The sequence below is a fragment of the Cricetulus griseus genome, chromosome 3, assembly GCF_003668045.3.
Source record: "Cricetulus griseus strain 17A/GY chromosome 3, alternate assembly CriGri-PICRH-1.0, whole genome shotgun sequence".
Classification (NCBI taxonomy): Eukaryota; Metazoa; Chordata; class Mammalia; order Rodentia; family Cricetidae; genus Cricetulus; species Cricetulus griseus.
The window spans coordinates 51,199,563-51,218,196 of NC_048596.1; the positions used below are offsets into that span (position 1 = coordinate 51,199,563).

At 48.6% G+C, this 18,634-nt stretch overlaps 4 protein-coding genes, 1 long non-coding RNA gene and 1 other non-coding gene across 6 annotated transcripts; 3 read left to right on the forward strand and 3 right to left on the reverse strand.

The window, feature by feature from the left end:
• Positions 1–37: 37 nt before the first annotated feature.
• On the reverse strand, positions 38–4,992 carry Ints5 (integrator complex subunit 5). The gene is made up of 2 exons (XM_027408336.2): positions 4,837–4,992; positions 38–3,179 (listed from the first exon to the last, which is right to left on the reverse strand). The coding sequence occupies exons 1-2, from the start codon at positions 4,914–4,916 to the stop codon at positions 200–202; spliced, it is 3,060 nt and encodes a 1,019-aa protein (XP_027264137.1). The 5' UTR covers positions 4,917–4,992; the 3' UTR covers positions 38–199.
• LOC107977878 lies at positions 4,917–11,025 on the forward strand. The gene is made up of 3 exons (XR_004769043.1): positions 4,917–5,078; positions 10,282–10,407; positions 10,938–11,025. It is a non-coding gene; the product is annotated as an uncharacterized LOC107977878 (long non-coding RNA).
• On the reverse strand, positions 9,286–10,555 carry C3H11orf98 (chromosome 3 C11orf98 homolog). Its single transcript, XM_027408341.2, has 4 exons — positions 10,427–10,555; positions 10,160–10,284; positions 9,669–9,766; positions 9,286–9,584 (listed from the first exon to the last, which is right to left on the reverse strand). The coding sequence occupies exons 1-4, from the start codon at positions 10,550–10,552 to the stop codon at positions 9,475–9,477; spliced, it is 459 nt and encodes a 152-aa protein (XP_027264142.1). The 5' UTR covers positions 10,553–10,555; the 3' UTR covers positions 9,286–9,474.
• On the forward strand, positions 10,714–10,862 carry LOC113834983. Its single transcript, XR_003484056.1, has one exon. It is a non-coding gene; the product is annotated as a small nucleolar RNA SNORA57 (small nucleolar RNA).
• Positions 11,026–14,684: 3,659 nt separating the features above from the next.
• Lbhd1 (LBH domain containing 1) lies at positions 14,685–15,774 on the reverse strand. The gene is made up of 2 exons (XM_027408340.2): positions 15,084–15,774; positions 14,685–15,010 (listed from the first exon to the last, which is right to left on the reverse strand). Exons 1-2 carry the CDS (start codon positions 15,231–15,233, stop codon positions 14,807–14,809), a joined length of 354 nt encoding a protein of 117 aa, XP_027264141.1. The 5' UTR covers positions 15,234–15,774; the 3' UTR covers positions 14,685–14,806.
• A 1,783-nt stretch (positions 15,775–17,557) lies between these two features.
• On the forward strand, positions 17,558–18,347 carry LOC100751590 (ubiquinol-cytochrome-c reductase complex assembly factor 3). The gene is made up of 2 exons (XM_027408342.2): positions 17,558–17,743; positions 17,833–18,347. The coding sequence occupies exons 1-2, from the start codon at positions 17,624–17,626 to the stop codon at positions 17,986–17,988; spliced, it is 276 nt and encodes a 91-aa protein (XP_027264143.1). The 5' UTR covers positions 17,558–17,623; the 3' UTR covers positions 17,989–18,347.
• The last annotated feature ends 287 nt before the right edge of the window (positions 18,348–18,634 follow it).

The following is an 18,634-nucleotide window of genomic DNA, read 5'->3' on the forward strand; positions in this document are numbered from 1 at the left end:
CGTTCTGTGCTTTCCGAGTCAGATAGAAACACTGTACTGTTTGTCTCAACTCGGCAAATTTTATTTAGAAAAAATGGTGGGGTTTGAAAAAAGTGACACCGCTCATTATGTACGGACTTAGAAGCCTTCACCCTTCTGTAGCACCTTAGTCTCTTCTTTCACTGTTCAACCTCCCTCGATTTCTGAAGCAGAAAAAAGGTCAAGTCCCCTGACGAAGCAGAGTGGACGGTGAAGGTGCCTGAAAACGGCCAGAGAAGAGCCCCAGGCGATCGATGTTGCGATGGAGGACACTGTGCAGCACAGCCAAATGGGATCCTCCTTCACCTCCACCCTCCCTAGAAAAGTCCCGGATGAAGCGACCACGCTCAGACTGGAAGATGAACTTCTGGGGCAATGGCCCATGCTCCCGGAGAAAACCCCAGACACTGAGCAGCAACAGACGCACTTCAAAAGGTGCCAGTTGGCTAAATACCTCGTGCATATTACCCAAGGCTGGTGGCAAGAGGCTTCCCTCAGCCATGACAGCCACCAGGGTGCAGGATGCCTCCAGGTGCCAGGGGGAGTGAGCTGTATCAGGGTGTCGAGAGGCTTCCCAATGGCTCAAGAGGGCAGCCAGCAGACCCCGCAGCAGCACGGAGCAGTAGCACAGTGCTGGGGGAGCAGCTGCTACCAGCTTCAAAAGCTCAAACAGAAGGGGTTGTTCCCGGAAGCGTCGACCAATGCGGAGATCCCGCTCCACAGTGGCCCTTGCATGATCCTCTGGGGGCCAGGCCAGCTCAGCACCAGCTGCATCAGGACACACGCTCTCCACTAAGGTCACTGCAACTGCTTTGGCTGCCTCTGGGCTCAGGGTGGGAGGCCTCCAGCAACCCTCACACTCACTGCCCCCAGGTGCACTGCAGCAGTGCACTAGAAGGCTAAGGAGGCTCTGGGTGTTATAGATCACTTCCTGAAGGTTTCGAGATTGAACAAGCTTAGGTGGTTTTAAGCCACGGCCGATGACTCCAGCATGGAAAACTGACCAGATACCCCCAGGACCTGGCACAGCTGCAGTATGCCTCCGGTTAATGTCCAACAAAGAGGCAGAAGCCAAAGGGGTTGAGACAGCTGAGAGAGTCTCATTGTCCCCATCCATCTCCCCTCCAAACAGTTCTGTGTTGCCTCGATGTAAGGCTCCCTCAACTAGCAGCTGCAGGACAGCCTTGAGCCCAGCTGGGGAAGTCTGAGAAAGGCGGGTAAGAAGCTGGGAGGCTGAGGCTACACCAGGAGGGCCATGCAGCCTTAGAGAAGCAAAGAAGCGGTGTACCCCAGCTCTCACTAATCCCAAAAGTTGGGAAGGTGACAGGGATTCTGAAGGAAAAGGACATATTGCCAGGAGAGAGGCAGCAGCTTCAGCTACTTCCTCCTCTGGATGTAGCAGAAGAGGAGCCAGATCAGACAAATGGGCTGAGGCCGATTCCCCAAACCTGGCCCCTAAGACTGAAGGGCCCTCACCACCCTGCTGTTCCCACCCCACTAGCAAGGCCAAATTGCGAAGAAAGCGGGCTGTGAAGGGAGGCTGCAAAGTCCCTGCATGCACTCGAGCCAGGCAGCTTCGGAAGGCCAGGGGAAGAAGGCCAGAGAGACTAACCACTAGCCCTGCGTATAGCTGGGTTGCCAAACTCAACTCTTCAGGGCTTCGAGCTCTGCTCAGTAGATGGCCTAATGCCTCAGGTCCACAGCTAGGTCGAGTATAGACAGACAGTAAGCCCAGGAGCTGGTGCTGCCAGAGGAAGCGCTTCCGTTCCAACCGTAATGTCTCTCCACACAGCTCTCCAACATGGTTTCTTAATGCATCAAGAAAGGGCACTGGACGAGGAGGTGGGGGCGGGCCCAGCAGTCCTTCTCCAGGAGACCCTCCCCGATGATGAACCAGTTTTTGTAGATGTAGCAATAGCAGCTGGATTAGCCGGTCACAGGCCTCTCTTACCGTATCTGGCACAGCCAGGCCCTGGGTGGTAATGACTGAAGCAGGCATAGCTGTATCCACTAAGAACTGCAGCAGGCGGTAGGCACCAGCCCCAGAGGCCTGGCTCACCAGATGCACAGCCAGGTTTAGCATGTTGTCCAGCTCCTCTCTGGGGAATCCCTGCAGGTGTTGCTGCAGCTGGCTTAGCACAGCTGGGGGCTTGAGGCAGTCTACAAGTTCTCCAGATACGGTGCCTAGCAAAGCTGGCGACATGACTGCCAGCTGCAGTAGGAAAGGAACTGTGGCCTGAAGGGAGGGTTCCCCATTGCGGCTCCCAGTGCCCACTGCCAAGCTATCATGAAACATGCGCAGGAGTTCCCGTCGGATGCTGTCTCCATGGCGAGAGGCCAGATGCCCTAGGATGCCTACAACTGAGGCAATCTTAGGCACCCGTTTTTCCCCAGGGATGACAGGAGATCCAGGGAAGAGGTCTGTAGACGGGGTTTGAGAAGAGCTTCCACCACAAGCACCAGCTCCTCCTCCAGCCCCACTATGGACACAGAAGTCCTTAAGGCCACAGGAGAGGACTCGGGAGATGATGGTGCCAGGAAAAGAAGAGCCAATATGGGCCACAACCCAGTCAAAGTGTGGAGAATGCTGGACGGAAGTGTCCAGCAAGGCATCCACACACGCATCTGGGCAGCTGCCAATGAGAGCTGAGAGGCACTGCACATAGATGTCCATTAACGTGCGGGTGGCCCTACAGCCCATCCACAGCTGCAACAGCTCATTCAGAGAGCCAGTGGCATGGGGAACACGCTGGTGCTGACCCGAATATGTACTACTCAGTTGTCCCATCAGGTCAATGGACCATGCACTAATCACAGGCGCCCAGGCCTTTGGGTTGGCCCGGATAAACTCACACAGCACCTGTTGTACTTCATGTACCACATCCTCTAAGCCAGGTCCACCAGCAGGGACATGGGAGGGTGGAGGTGGACGGAGGTGAGGTGGACCAGCCACAGGACTTTCCTCTAGGGCAGCTAGGTGGGCCCGGACACTCTCATCAAAAACACCTCTCAAGTGGTCCAGTACAGCAGCCCGAGCAGGTGGCAAAGAACGCAGCAGGAGAAGACCACATCGAGCATGTTCACGAGCTGAGAGCTGGTGGCCCAGAATGGGGTCTACACCCGTCAGAAAAGCCTTGATTTCTTGGGACAGCTCCTGGGCACTATAAAGAAGCAAAGGAATTGATTCAGAACATTGGGAGATGTTAGGAAAGTCACATTTCTAACAAGAGCTTTGGTTTGCCTTATGTACAATAGGGCAAAATGTCCCTCATAAGAATTTATAAAGGTTCAGAAACATAACCACTCCTGGTTCAACTTAGTGATTCTATAAATGCTATTTTTCTTTCAGCAACAACAATCATATCAATAGCATGTTATACTTCAAATATCCAGGTATCTTTTTTTCTTTTTCAGTGCTAGATATCAAACCCAGGACTTTAGGCATTGCAGGCTAGAGCTACAGTCCCAGCCCCACTCTTAAGTACTTTACCAATATGGTTACAATATGGTTAGACTATCATGATCCCATTTTACAGGTAAAGAAGCAGAAGAAGTCAGGCTGGATGCTCCAAAAGGGCAGGAACCACTTCTATGCTCTTAAAACACAGAATTCCTGCCAGAGTAGTAGCGAATGCCTTTAATCCTAGCACTTGAGAGGCAGGGGCAGGTGGATCTAAGTAATTTCAAAGCCAGCCTGGTCTACATAGTAAGTTCCAGGACAGCCAGAGCTACAAAGTGAGACTTGCCTCGAAAATAAATAAATAAACAAATAAATAAATAAATAAATGAAACAAGGAAAAAGAAGAAGCCCACAGAATTCTGTTCTATCGAGGTGCTGGTATATGGAAGATACTCAATGAAGATTTGATGAATTAAGTTAATATATTCTGGAGTCCTATACCTGCTTTAACATCTTCCAGCCACCTGGACAGCACAAGCACCCTGGAATTTCTTAATGGCTGGAAAACTGTAAACAGTTTACTAAAAGTTCTCCCTCCCAGTTGTGTGCCTCCTCATATTGTACAACAATTAGGCCAGTCTTGGTGGTACAGGCCTTTAATTCCAACCCAGATCTCTGTAAGTTCAAGGCCAACCTAGTTCTACATAATGAGTTCCAGGACAACTAGATCTCTCCATGGAGAGACCCTGTCTCAAAAAAATGAAAGAAGAGAGTCCTAACCACGGACTAACAATTAGCCACCTTCAAGGTGCCAACAATGGGGGGGAGGGTGTCACGGGGGACAGATGAGCAAGCCTTTCAATCCCTTCCCTCCCCACATAGATAAACTCTGCCTTAGAGGTTCAGAAAGATATGCTGAGGGAGGAAGCAAACCCCTTTCCTCTTACTGTCTTTTCTGTCAAAGACACCAGCATTCCCTGGGCTGATAGGGCTCTGAGCCATCCCTCTGGGTCAGAAACAAAAAGGCACCTCAAAATGAGGGACGTGTGCAAAGGAAAGGCGAGCAGAAATATTGAGGCTCCGAGACTTGGTTCCCAAGACACCCTCCATGTAGTCTGAGTCGCCTTGGTACGAAAGGGGCAGAGAGGCTGGGTTCTCAAGAGTCTTGATATCCCCAAGTGCTGGCAGAGCAAGGCCGGCATAAGAAGCCATCGAGGTCTCGGGAAGGGCAAGGCAGGGCCGGCACTGCAGCCCAGAGTTTTTAGTGAGGCGGTCCCTGAGTTCCGGGAGGACGCGACCAGAATCTCTGAGAACCCTGACGCGAGTTCTCAAGGTAGGATCCGGCTTTCTGTGGAGAAGGCTGGGCATCGGCGCGGGGTCGCGCGATGAGGGGGGGGAATACCAGGGGCTCTGACTACCTGAGAGGCGCGGGACCGTGGGTGGCGGGGGCAGGCCCGGGTGGCCCTGGGGCCCCGGGAGGGTCGCACAACGCGGACATCCCGGAGCCCTACCCGGAGCCTGAGGCGGGAGCGGCGAAGCACAGGCGACGCATGCGCGCTGACTGGAAACGCGACAGAAACCAGCGACCCCGCCTCTCAGGAAAATCAGTCCGGCCAAGTCCGAAGCCCTAGTACTTTGGTTCCGCGTCACATCGGTCACAGTAAGTAACAGGCTCGCAACCTTCTCCCCCACCCCACCCCCACCGCCGAAGGGCCTCGTCGACGCATGAAAGCTACCTGGGACCTTTCATTCACAGTGCGACCTTATTATTTTTCTTAACAGCAATAGTACAGACGTGCAGCCGCAACTTAGGAGCTTTTGGAAAACCGTTCTGACTCAACCCCTGTAATTCCGGCGCTGGAGGCCAACCTGGCCTACAAATCAAGACCTAGGCCAGCCAGGGCTACACGATAGGACAGTCTCTCAGATTGTTTTAAAAATAACTTAATAATATAGCGTATTTCTCCTTTTTGTTTGCCTGCTTTTTGCTGTTTGTTTGTAGAGAGAGGGTCTCATGAACTTCAACGCCTGTTCCTGCCTCTTTCTCCCAGGTGCTAGGATTACAGGCATTCCACCACACCTAGCTTTGGCTTTTGTTTTAGAACAAAAACTGTTCTAAAACAGTTCTGTTCTGTAATTCTTTGCTCTTTCTTCCTCAGCCTCCAGAGTATCTGAGACTAGATGATTACCACTACCCTGACCTATTATGGGTCTTCTCGCCCTTAAAGATTTTACCATCTAAAGGAGTCCATTTGGGTTTGGATTTATCTGCCATTGTTGGCAATATAACCCTGAAAAGTGGCCCAGCTGTCTGGAGCCTCTTTGCTGAACTGTAAGATGAGCATGACTTCTCTGCCTTACGTAGTATGAGAAGTCACTTGAAATGACTTATAGAAACTTGTTTCTTTTGTATTTTGTTTTGCAAGACAGGGTTTCTTTGTGTGACCCCGGCTGTCAGGGAATTCACTTTGTAGACCAGGCTGACCTCAAACTCAGATCCACCTGCCTTCTGAGTGCTGGGACTAAGGATGGGTGCCACCACACCCAGCCTCAAAATTTTTTTTTTTTTTGTAGCTATTTAACTTTATGTGCATTGGTGTGAAGGTGTCAGATCCCCTGTAAGTGGAGGTACAGACAGTTGTGAACTGCCATGGAGTGCTGAACCTGGATCCTCTGGAAGCACAGCCAGTGCTCTTAACCAATGAGCCATCTCTCTAGCCACTTTCTTTTCTTCTTTTCTTTCTTTCTTTCTCTTTAAGTACATTGGTGTTTTGCCTGCATGTATGTCTTGTAAGGGTGTCAGATGTTGGAGTTATAGACAGTTCTTAGCTACTTACCATATGGGGGCTGTGAATCCCGGGTCTACTAAAAGAGCAGTCAGTGCTCTTAACTGCTGAGCCACCTATCCAGCCCCTAAAGTTTTTTATATAATGCTGGGTACAGAAACCCCTCTGAATAACAAGAGTCAATTTGAAAGGGCTAGAGAGATGGCTCAGTGACAGCTCTTCCAGAGGACCCAGTTTCAATACATACATCCACATGGTGGCTCACAAACATTTCCAACTACAATTCCAGGGGATTAGATTATACTCCTAAAGATACCCCCCAAGGTCCATTCCTTTATTTGGCCACTGACTCATCTCTGAGACAAAACACGCATCAAAATTCATTATTTGGCTAACATGTCCAATCAGAAACCACTAATTTCACCCTAGCACAGACCCATTTTCTCCTTAAAAACCCACCTCAGCAAAAAATACCTGCTGCTTGCGGTCTGCACTTGCCCAATCCAGAGGCAGCCTCTCCACTGCTTGCCCCTATAGGGTAATAAATCTCATTTTTGCTGAGAATTTGTAGTCTGGTTATGTCCTATACAACTCAAGGGGGCTGCCCACCCTTACAGGTTGTCCTCTTCTGGCCTATGAAGCATCAGGCACAAAAGTAGTGCACATATAAACATGTAGTCAAAACATCTGTACATATCAAAAACAATTTTTTTTTTCGAGACAGTGTTTCTCTGTGGCTTTGGAGGCTGTCCTGGAACTAGCTCTTGTAGACCAGGCTGGCCTCAAACTCACAGAGATCCACCTGCCTCTGCCTCCCGAGTGCTGGGATTAAAGGCGTGCACCACCACCGCCCGGCTCAAAAAATTTTTTTTAAGTTTTTCTAGCTAAGCAGTGGTGGTTCACACTTTTAATCCCAGAACTCAGGAAGCAGAGGCCTTCAGATCTCTGTGAGTTTGAGGCCAGGCTGGTCTACAGAGACAGTATCAGGACAGGCTCCAAAGCTACCGAGAAACCCTGTCTCAAAAAACAAAAGTTTTCCTAGATCTTGTTTCCTCACCTGCCAAATAGGTACGTTGAGGTGGAACTGATATAATTGCCATCATGAATCAGAACAGCTATCCACAGGAGACGCTACCAATATTCCCTGCAGATGTGTGCTGGTCATCAATTTCTCACCTAAGAGTCTAGCCACCATTCCCACTACACCCCCAACCCTAGCAGTCCCAGCTACAGTCTTGAGAAGTGCTAGGATATACAGGTGAAAGTTGACTAGAGCTAACGGAAATAATGCAGCTTTCTTGAATTGCCACTAGTGCCAGGGTGCAACTCTTTAGTGATCCAACTGCCCAAGAGTCACACTCCTGTTACACAAAAACAATAAAGCATGGAGGTGGTGGCACACGCCTTTAATCCCAGCATTCGGAAGGCAGATCTCTATGACTTCAAGGCCAGCTTGATTTACAGAGACAGTTCCAAGACAACACAGGGCTAAAAAGAACCCTGTCTGGTGGGGTGAAGAGGGACACACATTAGTCAGGACAAAAAAACAAATACATTGATTCACCAAGCTGGACTTTGGACTTACATGGAGCCATTATTATTATTTTGGTTTTTGGAGACAGGGTTTCTCTGTGTAGCTTTGGAGCCTATCCTGGCACTCACTCTGGACACCAGGCTGGCCTCGAACTCACAGAGATCCACCTGCCTCTGCCTCCCGAGCACTTTAATCCCAGCACTTGGGAGTCAGAGACAAGTGGATCTCTGTGAGTTTGAGGCCAGCCTGGTCTATGGAACGAGTTCCAAGACAGGTTCCAAAACAATACAGAGAAACCCTGTCTCCAAAAACAAACAAACAAAAAAAAAAAAAGGGCTGGAGTGATGGCTCAGTAGTTAACAGCACAGGCTGCTCTTCCAGAGGACCAGAGTTCAATTCCCAGCAACCACATGGTGGCTCAAAACCATCTGCAATGAGATCTGGTGCCCTCTTCTGGCATGTAGGCATACATGCAGACAGAATACTGTATACATAATTAAAAAAATAAAAGAAACCCAAGGTCAGTTCCTAGCACTTACATGGCAGCTCACAACTCCAGTTCCAAAGGATCCAACAGCCTCTCTGGATTTGCAGATACCAGGCATGCAGTGTACATGGTATACACACATTCATGCAAGCAAAAGACTCAAACACATAAAGTCTGTTACTGATATTTCGTTGAGGAGAAGAATGGAAAATTAGATGAATGCTTCAAGCCCATGTCTAATATTTTGTAAATATTTTTGGTTTTGCTTTGTTGTTACATTTACTGTGTGTTTAGGGAGACTTGCCACAATGCAAACATGGAAGCCAGTGTTAGGGTAACAGGGATGGGACTCGGGTTGTTGGGCTTAGTGTCAAGCACTCTTAACATCAGCTTCCCTCTATCTATTTAGACGCTTGCAAAGGTAAAAGTTAAGTTAGGAACTGGGGCCAGGCATGTTTCATACTCACAGTCCCAGCACTGTGGAGGCAGAAGCACAAGGATCACATGTTCAAAACAAGAAAACAAGCCTGGGCCATATAAGGAAAGACCCTGTCTTCAAAAACACAAGTCCTCAGAACTGACTTCCTTTAGTATGAGTGCTGAGAAATACAGGCACTCAGGATATAGATAGCACAATGGTTATCTAGCATGAATGAGGCCCTGGGTTTGATTCCCAGAACCACTACCATCACCAGCAATAAATAAATAAACACAAAAAATTCTTCCTTACTATAATCCCAGGCCACACAGGTACAGAGTCAGAGTTACTATCAGGATCCTTACTGTGTTATCCAGAAAGATGGGGACCACTGAAGACACCCAGTTTCTTTCAGAGATAGGGTGCAGCCCTGGAATTCATATTAAACCAAGATGGTCTAGAACAGAGATCTGCCTGTCTCTGCCTCCAAAATGCTGGAATTAAAGGCATGGGCCACCATGCCGTGCACCACCTAGTTTCTTATTGCTTTGCTCAAGCACACTGTGTATCCTGCTTCTGGAATATCTCTCAAAGGCCGTTTTATATGGCCAATTCCCATTCTTGCACTTAATGACACATTAGTCAAAGTTCTAGGGCTTTATTACAAAAAGAGGTGACTGCTAGAGAGAGCCCTCTGCAGTCCTTTCCTGTGCCCTCTTCCCTCCCAATATATAACTCCAGGGGACAGTGAAATACAGTAGTATTTTCTCCAAAGTCCTTCAAATCTTTCTGGCTGCAGTTGAGAATCTTCTAATAGATGAGGGAGGGACTTTAGCTCTCATCTCCAAGATCCTCCATATCTACATCCTGGGGAGCTTTTATCTTCTTTTGTCGTTTGGGCTGTGGCTCACTAGTCCTGGTTGTCTTGGAGGGGGCTTCCACTGAACAAAGAAAAGAGGGAGCATTATAAGAACCCAGGTCAAATCCAGACTCCCTTTTGTGGAACCTCTGTAACCCAGACAAACCTTCCATGGATGCTTTTTCTTTCTGGGCAAGGCGGATTTGCTGCAGGAGTTTCCTGCGCTTCTTCCCGGATAGCGTGATGTTGGCCCGTGCACTGGACCTAAGGGACAGATAGGAATCAAGATACCCAGGTTAATCTGAACCAACCTAAGCCACAGAAGTTATCACAGAACTTGAATTTGTATCCAAAATTCTAGGTGTACCTTGGAGAAACTCAGACTAATAGTTTGCATTTATGTGTGCACTTTCATTTCAAAAATCTCAGTTAATATAACCTTTGAAGGGCAGAAGAATAGACAACCTTGCTTAGTTCCTTAGTAGAGTCCAAACTTAAAAAACCCTGTGAGCAACGGTATTGGGAGGCTGGTGGTTTGGGAACTGCTTAAACGTGGGAGAAGAGAGAACAAGAAAATAGGAAAACATTGGGCTGCTCTGAAGCTTGGTAGGAAGGAGATAGGTAAGACCACTCGGAGGAAGCTAGTACCGTACTCACGCCCGCTTCTTGAGGTGGTGCCTCGTAGTCAGCCCTTCGTCTATCACGGCGCCGACCACCTGGCGCTTCCGTCGCCGATCCCTGCTCAGCACTCTGCGGCGCTTGAACAACTTCTTCTTCAGCTCCTGAGGGAGAAAAAGACGCGCATCACAGTAAGGTTCTGCTCGCCTACCCGGGATCCCTGCACTCGGCTACCCCAGACACCACTGATGCTGTCTATGGAGAGGACAACGCTCTGAGAAGCAAAGGTACAGTTCCCACAGTCACCGTCCGGGGACGATTGATCTTTCCGCTCGGCGGGCCCATAGCTGCACCGGGAGGCTCACACACGGAGCCGCACTTCCGCTCGGCTCGTAGGTTCCGCCATGCGCAAAAGGCTCCGCCCCCTGGCATACGCGGACCAATCGCAGCTCGGGGGCGGGCTCCAGGCCTACATAAACGAGTTCTGCGCTCCTCGCGGTCTTTCCAAATGTGGCTCTCGCGTAAGTCCGCTTTCTCCTGGGTGTCCTTGGGTCTTTTGCAGTGGCTGGGGGTGTGGGCCTGACCTTGTAGACCCTCCTTTTCTTGGCGGGGACCGGGCGTGCGGTCCCGTTCCCCGTAATGTACGGAGGCAGAAGGAAAGGGCTCCGGCCCTCTCGGCGTCATGTCTTCGGTGCCTGCGGCCTCCCGTTCGCCGGTTCTATCCTCAAACGCCGGGACACCGCTCTCCACGCGGAATTGTAGTCGGATCCGGCAGTCCCCTCTATGCGACACTCAAACGTTTTTATCTTCGTTCCAGGTCTGCGGATGACGCCTCGGGAGTGATGGGTAACGGGTTTTCCTTAACCATTTGTTGTTGAATCAATAAAGTCCACTGAACCTTGAGAGCTCTGCATTTGTGCGGTTTTTTTTTGCGCTTCCTTTTCCGCGACACGGAACATACAGCACATGTTCGGGGTCCGCGCGACATTTCCCTAAAGATTGTCCGGTCATCTTGTGGGGACCTTGGGTGGCCTTACAGGATGTCGACCCATGGTGGGGGACGTGCCTTTATCGATATAGGTGAGATCCTGAAGACTTGGGACTATAGTAAAAGGCACATCGTAATCCTAGAGCCAAACTGGGCTAACACTCTGAAGTAGACTTCACTCCCAGCAACGAGTAGGCAGTGACCGCACCTTCTGTTTCTTTGCGGGGAAATTCAGAGACAACTGGGAGGCAGACGGTACACTGCGGGTATTGGATATGAGCAATGAGGTCTCAAGCCTCCCCTAACGTTGGACTTGTTTGCTGTGTTGGGGCTAAAATGAACAGCTTTATGCAGGGAAGCTGTGACCAAACATCCTGCCTCCTACCATCACTCTCTTTTCTCTATAACTCTCTTTGCTGTCCAGGTTAGCATCAACTCCCAAGATCTGCCTACCTCTACCTGATACTGACACATTATCCAACTGCAGTATTGTGTCCTGTGGCCTATGGTGGGCACAAAGGCTTTGAAAATTACAACAACAACAACAACAAAAAAAAAATGGAGGAAAAAAGAATACTTACCCCCAAAGGTACTGGGAGGTGGGAAATGGGAATATCCCACAAATCGGGTTCTGTAGATGCAGGGCCCTGTTGGGTCCCAAAAAGAACAGGGATTGGGAGTTTCTTGACCCTCTGTGTCAGGAATCCAGGAGGCATCGTCTTCTTGTTCATTCCCCCAGCCAAGTCCAGAGTGAAATGTTCTTAAAGGAGATGTGGGGTCCTGTGGGATCCAAGCCCAACCTGGGAGAAGAGTTAGCCTATGATAATTTTCCAAATACTGAGTCTTATTTATTTTGAGGCAAGGCCTCTAGATGTAGGTCTCGATGGCTACCATGCTCGGCTGGGATAAATGCTTTAAAGATTGTTGTTTTTGTGTGTATGAATATTCAGCATATGCATGCCCAGTGCATGAGGTCAGAAGAGGAAAGCCAATCCCCTAGGACTAGATTTAGTTCTTTTAGAACTGCCAGCCAATTCTCCATTCTGTGTATGAGACCAGAGTGTGTCCTTTAATCCCAGTACTTGGGCCGTGGAGGTAGTCAGATTTTATGAAATCCAGGCCCCTCTGTATTTGGTTTTTTGAGACAGGGTTTCTCTGTGACTTTGGAGGCTGTCCTGGAACTAGCTCTTGTAGACCAGGCTAGTCTCAAACTCAAGAGATCCGCCTGCCTCTGCCTCCCGAGTTCTGGGATTAAAGGCATGTGTCACCAACACCTGGCTGCTCCTCTATATTGGTATTCAAGAGTGAATGCAGGTGTGAAGGCCAGAGATAGACATCAGGTACCTTCCTCAATTGCTCTTCACCTTATTGTCAGGGTATATCTGAGCCCAGAGCTTGTCTGTTCAGCTAGCTAGTCTAGCTAGGTAGCTTGCTCCAGAGATCTCAGCCTCACAGTGCACTGTGACTGCAGGTGGACTGCTATGCCCAGCTGGTATGTGTATGAATAGTGGAGGTCTGAATTCAAGTTCTCATGATTGCAGAGCAAACATTCTCCACCCACTGAGCCAATTCTTCAGCCCAGTTTCCTCATTTACGAAGGGAAGTTATCTCCCTATTGTGTTGTTCTGAAAAATCATAAGGTAAAAATACTTAGCTCAGTGACTGGTACATAATGCTCAAAAACAAAACAAAACAAAACCCTGAAATGTTAAAGCAGTATACAGCCATCCATCTAAAATGTTCATTACCTCTAGAGAGTTTGATATGGGGTAATTGTATCATCTCCCCTCCCCAATAATGAACCATATAAGTATCTTAAAATATTTAAAGTCCAGATTACCACTAGACAGCATAGCAAGATCCAGGCCAAACAAATTAAGATAATGAATCTTGTCTCCAGAAAGCAAAAGAACAAAACAAAGTACAAATTATGGCTGTGGGTGGAGCTCAATTATCTCACATGCAAAAGGTCTTGGTTTTGGGATCTGATGAGATGGCTTAGCCAGCAAAAGGCCAAGCAGGCCAAGTGTGACAGTGTTTAATCTCTTAAAGCCCACATGGCTGTCTTCTGTCCTCCACAGGTGTGCAGGGAACACATGCATGCCCTACCTCTGAAAGACACCTTCACCACACTTTGTTGTTGTTTTGTTTTGTTTTTTTGAGACTGAGTTTCTCAGGGAAGACTGGCTGTCCTGGAATTGTCTCTATAGACCAGACTAGCCTCAAAATCACTGAGATTTGCCTGCCTCTGCCTCCTGAATGCTGGGATTAAAGGCTTGCACCATCACCGCCTGGTGAGACAGGGTGTTCTGGAACTCTGCGTGGAAGAGGCTGGCCTCAGATCTACCTACCTGCCTTTGCCTTTCCAGTGGTGGAATCCCCTGCCCAGCTATACACACACTTTTTAGAAGATGCTATACTGTTCTCAACAGTATAAATAAAGACAGCAAAAATCAAGCAAATAGTAGAAAGGGTGGAGCTCCACCTATAAGAAAACTGGCTGCCAAGCCTGGAAACTTGAGTTTATTCTCTAGAACCCACAAGGTGGAATGAGAGAACCAGCTCCCACAAGTTGTCTTCTGACCTACATAACCACACTGTGGTTCAGGTGTATACAAGTAAATAAAAATTTATTATTATTGGAGATACATTCTCATTACATAGGCTGGCATGTAAACTCACAGAGATCTGCCTACCTCTGCCTCCAAGTGCCTAGATTAAAGGTAGGAGTCACTACACCCAGCTATTCCTAATTTCTTTCTTTTTTTGTGTTTTTTCTATTTAAGATTTATTGTAAGTACTGTTCTGTCAGCTTGTATCCTGTAGACCAGAAGCACCAGCTCTCATTGCAGATGCTTGTGAGCCATCATGTGGTTTCTGGGGAAAAGATCAGGAGGGCCCTCCAAACCAGGCAGAGTGGAGAGCCAGAGCTCAGGCTTTCTAATAATCAAAGGTACTCAGAAGGCATAAGGATTACCATGAGTTCAAGGCCCACCTGAGCAGTGAGCTCCAGGTCGGTTTGAGTTGCAGAGTGAGACTGTCTCAAATAACTTAATTAAAAATAAAAAGAACTGGGGATACAGCTCAGCAGTAGAGTATCTCTCTAGGTTCACTCTTTAGTGGCAAAATAAAGGAACAAGCAAACAAAAACAAAAATGGTGCCTAGACTCTCACCTATTTACTAGTGTGTGTGTGTGGTAGTGGGGATGTAACCCAGGGTCCTGTGCATGCTATTATGCACTTTAGTCCTAAACTGCATCATACACCTCCTATTTCTTTTTTTGTTTTTTTGTTTTTGGTTTTGGTTTTGGTTTTGGTTTTTCGAGACAGGGTTTCCCTGTGGTTTTGGAGGCTGGGCTGGAACTAGCTCTTATAGACCAGGCTGGTCTTCAACTCACTGAGGTCCACCTGCCTCTGCCTCCCCAGTGCTGGGATTAAAGGTGTGCGGCTGAGTTTGTTTTTTTTTTTTTAAAGATTTTATTTATTATGTATACAACATTCTGCTTCCATGGATATCTGCACACCAGAAGAGGGCACCAGATCTCATAAGGGATGGTTGTGAGCCACCATGTGGTTGCTGGGAATTGAACTCAGGACCTCTGAAAGAGCAGCCAGTGCTCTTAACCTCTGAGCCATCTCTCCAGCCCCACACCTCCTATTTCTAACATTCCTGGACACCTACTGTGGGTCTAGAATGTCTAGATGGCAATGGCCTGAATGAAAAAGCCACCACCCTCACCTGGCTCTTCATTTTCATCCTGGAAGAAGGCTTCTGCTTCCTCTTCTTCACCATCAGTGAGTAGCAACAACTCCTCATGTGGCCACTGGTTATCCTCCTGTTCTTCCTCATTCCCCTCTGAGGCCTCTACCACAATAGAGGGCACTCGGGGCTTTTGAGACACCTGCATAAATATAAGTACAGCAGGGATGTTGGGCCCAATTTGAGAATGTGCCAGTCCCAGGACCAGTACTCACCTGAGGGTCCTGACGACCTTCATATCTGCCAGTCTCGTCTCTGCTCTTTAAGAGAGAATTCATCAAACGAGGACTTTCTGGATGCCATGAAGAGTCTGGGCTATCTCCAGACCAAGGTCCATCCTTGCTATTCCCTGGCACAAGAGCCATGATAGTGACTCTAAGAGTGCAGAGTGGTTGAATTCCAGGTTAAGCACCCCTGCACAGTGTCGCACACGGTCTAGGCTTTAATCTTCTTTGGAGAGGGCCCCTTAATCACTGCTGGGGAAAGAACGCTGACTTGCTTGGAGATTATGGGCCTTCCAAGGGAGGGGAGAAGCCAAAGAGGAGAGACAGGAGCTTTATTCTGTTTACTCCCTGAGACACTGGGGATGGCAGTCAAGGTAGGAGACAAGGGCATCTGGATTAAAGCCCTAAAAATAAAGAGCCGTGATAGTGGACTTACTGTTTTTCTCAAGGGGGCTTATTTGTATATTATTTAATGAATGTTTATGTGGCCTTTGCTATTTGACAGGAACCCTTTTTATTTACCTTAAATGTATTTTATTAGGTATGGCTGATATGCCTGCAGGAATATCTTCAGCTATGGAGGCCAGAAGAGAGCATTGGATCTCTTGGGACGGGAGTTATAGAAGGTTGTGCGGCACCATGTGGGTGCTGGGGATCAAGTCAAAACACTCAGTGCTCTCAACTACTGAGCCATCTCTCCTAACTTGCTAAGAACCCTGAGCAGTGGTGGTACATTCCTTTAACCCCAGCACTTAGGAGGCAGAGGCAGGTGGATCTCAGTTCAAGGCCAGCCTAGTCTACAGAGTAAGTCCCAGGACAGCCAGAACATCACAGAGAAACTCTTGTCTCAAAAACAAGCCAGGTATGAAATGATAGCACATGCCTTTAATTCTAGCATTTAAGAAGCACAGGCAGGCAAAACTCTTGAGACCTCAAGGCTAGTCTGATCTACACAACAAGTTCCAGGACAATCAGGACTAGAAAATTAAATCCTAGAAGCCCCCCCCTTTTTTAATTTTATGTGCATTGATTGGTGTTTTGTCCAGATTCATGTCTGCATGAGGGTGTTGGATCCCCTGGAACTGTAGTTGGGAGCTGCCATATGGGTACTGGGAATTGAACCAGGGTCCTCTAGAAGAGCAATCGGTGTTCTTGACCATCTCATCAGTCCTAGAAGCCCTTTTTAAAAAAAAAAAAAAAAAAAAAAAAAAAGGAAAGAATGGACTAATAAGTTAGCATATATATGGTTGTACCAAGCTTGCCTGACACTCTGATTTCAATTCTCAAAACGTAAGAGAAATAAAAATCCATTCTTTGTTTTGTCCACTTGGCTTTGATTTTTTTTTTTTTTTTTTTTTTCCTGAGACAGGGTTTTTCTCTGTGTAGCTTTGGAGCCTATCCTGGCACTCGCTCTGGAGACCAGGCTGGCCTCGAACTCAGAGATCCTCCTGCCTCTGCCTCCCGAGTGCTGGGATTAAAGCCGTGCACCACACCGCCTGGCTTGGATTCACCTTCCTTAAGCACTGAGATTTCAGGTGTCAGTCATTACATTGTATACTTAAAATACTAAAAACGGTCCTCTATTGATCTGAAACTTCCAAGGGTTGAAAACTGGCAATGTTTTTTTATTTTTAATTTTTTACTCTATCATCTATCTATCTATCAATCATCTATTTTGTTTTTTCGAGACACGGTTTCTTTGGGGAGGCCTGGCTGTCCTGGACCTAATTTTGTAAACCAGGCTGGCCTCGCACTCAGAGATCTGCCCTGGAAATAAAGGTGTGTGCCACCACCACCCAGCGAAAACTGGCAACTGAAAAATCCACAGCTATCATGCAATGCGCTCAATTGACTTTAGCTCTAACTTTTTTTTCTTCACTATTTTATGTGTATGGATGTTTTGCCTGCATGTGTCTGGGCACCACAGTGCCTGTCTGGTGCCCACGGAGGCCAGTAGAGGGTGTCAGATGCCGTGGAACTGGCGTTGTGAGCCTCTATGAGGGGCGGGGTATTGAACCCAGGTCCACAGAGTCATCGCTCCATCCAGCTCCGGCATTTCTTAACATGTTCAACGTCCTTTCCTCAGTTATAAGCTCCAGCATCTACTGTTGGGTGAGGCGGTAGCGGCAGGCGGCTTCCCTGTGAGTTCGAAGCCAGAGGTCTACATAACGAGTATCTATCTACACAGGGAGTTCCAAGTCGGCTAGGGGTGCATAGTGAAACAGGCTGATTTTGTTTTTGTTTTCTGTCGAAACAAGGTTTCTCTGTGTACCCCCGGCTGTCCTGGAACTCACTCTATAGACCAGATTGGTCTCAAACTCAGAGATCTGGTCTGTCTCTGCCCCCGTGGTGCTAGGATTAAAGGCGTGCGACACCTAGGAACCAGTACTTCTCTAGCCCCGCAGTTACTCTATGGTTTTCGGCCCCGCCCCCCCAGGTCGCTCTAGCCCGCATAGGGAGCGATGAGACGTCATCGTGGCTCCCTTCTAGGCTGTGGGAGGACGCGGAGGGCGCCTCATTGGTAGTCGGCCATGGCTACAGTTCGTAAAGCGGTGGCCGCGGTCGCAGTGCTGGGCGCGGGCGCTGGCGTGGGCTCCATTCTGTTTGCTCTTGTGGTCCCGGGAGAAGCACAGAAGCAGGCAATGCTGCAGGTAGAAACGCCGGGGTTCCCGGGGTGAGCGTGCGTGGGGGAGAGGCCGCGTCTTCCGGCCCGGGCTGCAAACCTCCTTCTTGCCCTTAGGAGATGCCGGAACGGGACCCGCGGCGCAGGGACGAAGCTGTTAGGATCAACGAGCTCGTGATGGCTACCCTGAAGAAAGCGGCGGCCACGGAGGAGAACGTGACCTGGAGGAAGAACTGGCTGTCAGCAGTTAACGGAGGCGGCAGGTCAGCGTGACAGCAGGGCTCGCCGGTGGCCGCCGGATTCAGGATAACACACGGCTCCACCAAGGCGCAGGGAGCTGCGCTGCGGTCGGTGAACGCGTTTAACGTGCACATCGCGTGACGGGGCCGAGACGGTCGCATGTGTGGAACCAAAGGAACTAATAAATCCAGTCCTTACGTTAAGTAGACTCGCAGCCGGATATCTAAGGCCTAGAGGGTTGTGAGTGGCGGCACGGTGGGCGCGGAAGACAGGGGTAGCCGACTGCCACTCCCCTTGGAGAGTCCTAAGTCCAATAGGTTTTCTGACGATTCTGAACAGGTCACATGATCTAAGTTTGTTTCTGCAACTGGCGGTAAAGACTTCCTAAAGTCTGTTTTTGTGTGTCTATGTTGTGTGAGTGAAGAATGAAAAATGAACGTGGAAGCCAGTTCTCTACTTACACATGGTGTCCTACTTGTTGGCCAAGTGCTTTCACTCCTTTTTCTTTTCTTTTTCTTTTTTTTTCTTTTCTTTTTTTTTCTTTCTTTTTTTTTTTTTTTGAGACATTCTCACATATCTCAGGCTAGTCTGGAATCCGATATGTATTCCACTCCCAAGTGTTGTGATTACAGGAGTGAGACTCCATGCTCAGCTCCAAGCCATATTCTTCAGATCAGAG

Excerpts from the sequence above, each read along its gene's own strand:
- LOC100751590 (XM_027408342.2), top strand. The coding sequence starts at position 17,624 with ATGGCTACAGTTCGTAAAGCGGTGGCCGCGGTCGCAGTGCTGGGCGCG. Across the intron at positions 17,744-17,832 it reads AGAAGCAGGCAATGCTGCAG|GAGATGCCGGAACGGGACCC; the intron begins GTAGAAACGCCG and ends TCTTGCCCTTAG.
- Ints5 (XM_027408336.2), bottom strand. The coding sequence starts at position 4,916 with ATGTCCGCGTTGTGCGACCCTCCCGGGGCCCCAGGGCCACCCGGGCCT. Across the intron at positions 3,180-4,836 it reads CACGGTCCCGCGCCTCTCAG|TGCCCAGGAGCTGTCCCAAG; the intron begins GTAGTCAGAGCC and ends GCTTCTTTATAG.
- Lbhd1 (XM_027408340.2), bottom strand. The coding sequence starts at position 15,233 with ATGGCTCTTGTGCCAGGGAATAGCAAGGATGGACCTTGGTCTGGAGAT. Across the intron at positions 15,011-15,083 it reads AAGGTCGTCAGGACCCTCAG|GTGTCTCAAAAGCCCCGAGT; the intron begins GTGAGTACTGGT and ends ATATTTATGCAG.
- C3H11orf98 (XM_027408341.2), bottom strand. The coding sequence starts at position 10,552 with ATGCCAGGGGGCGGAGCCTTTTGCGCATGGCGGAACCTACGAGCCGAG. Across the intron at positions 9,767-10,159 it reads CACCACCTCAAGAAGCGGGC|GTCCAGTGCACGGGCCAACA; the intron begins GTGAGTACGGTA and ends TCTGTCCCTTAG. Across the intron at positions 9,585-9,668 it reads AGAAAAAGCATCCATGGAAG|TGGAAGCCCCCTCCAAGACA; the intron begins GTTTGTCTGGGT and ends TTCTTTGTTCAG.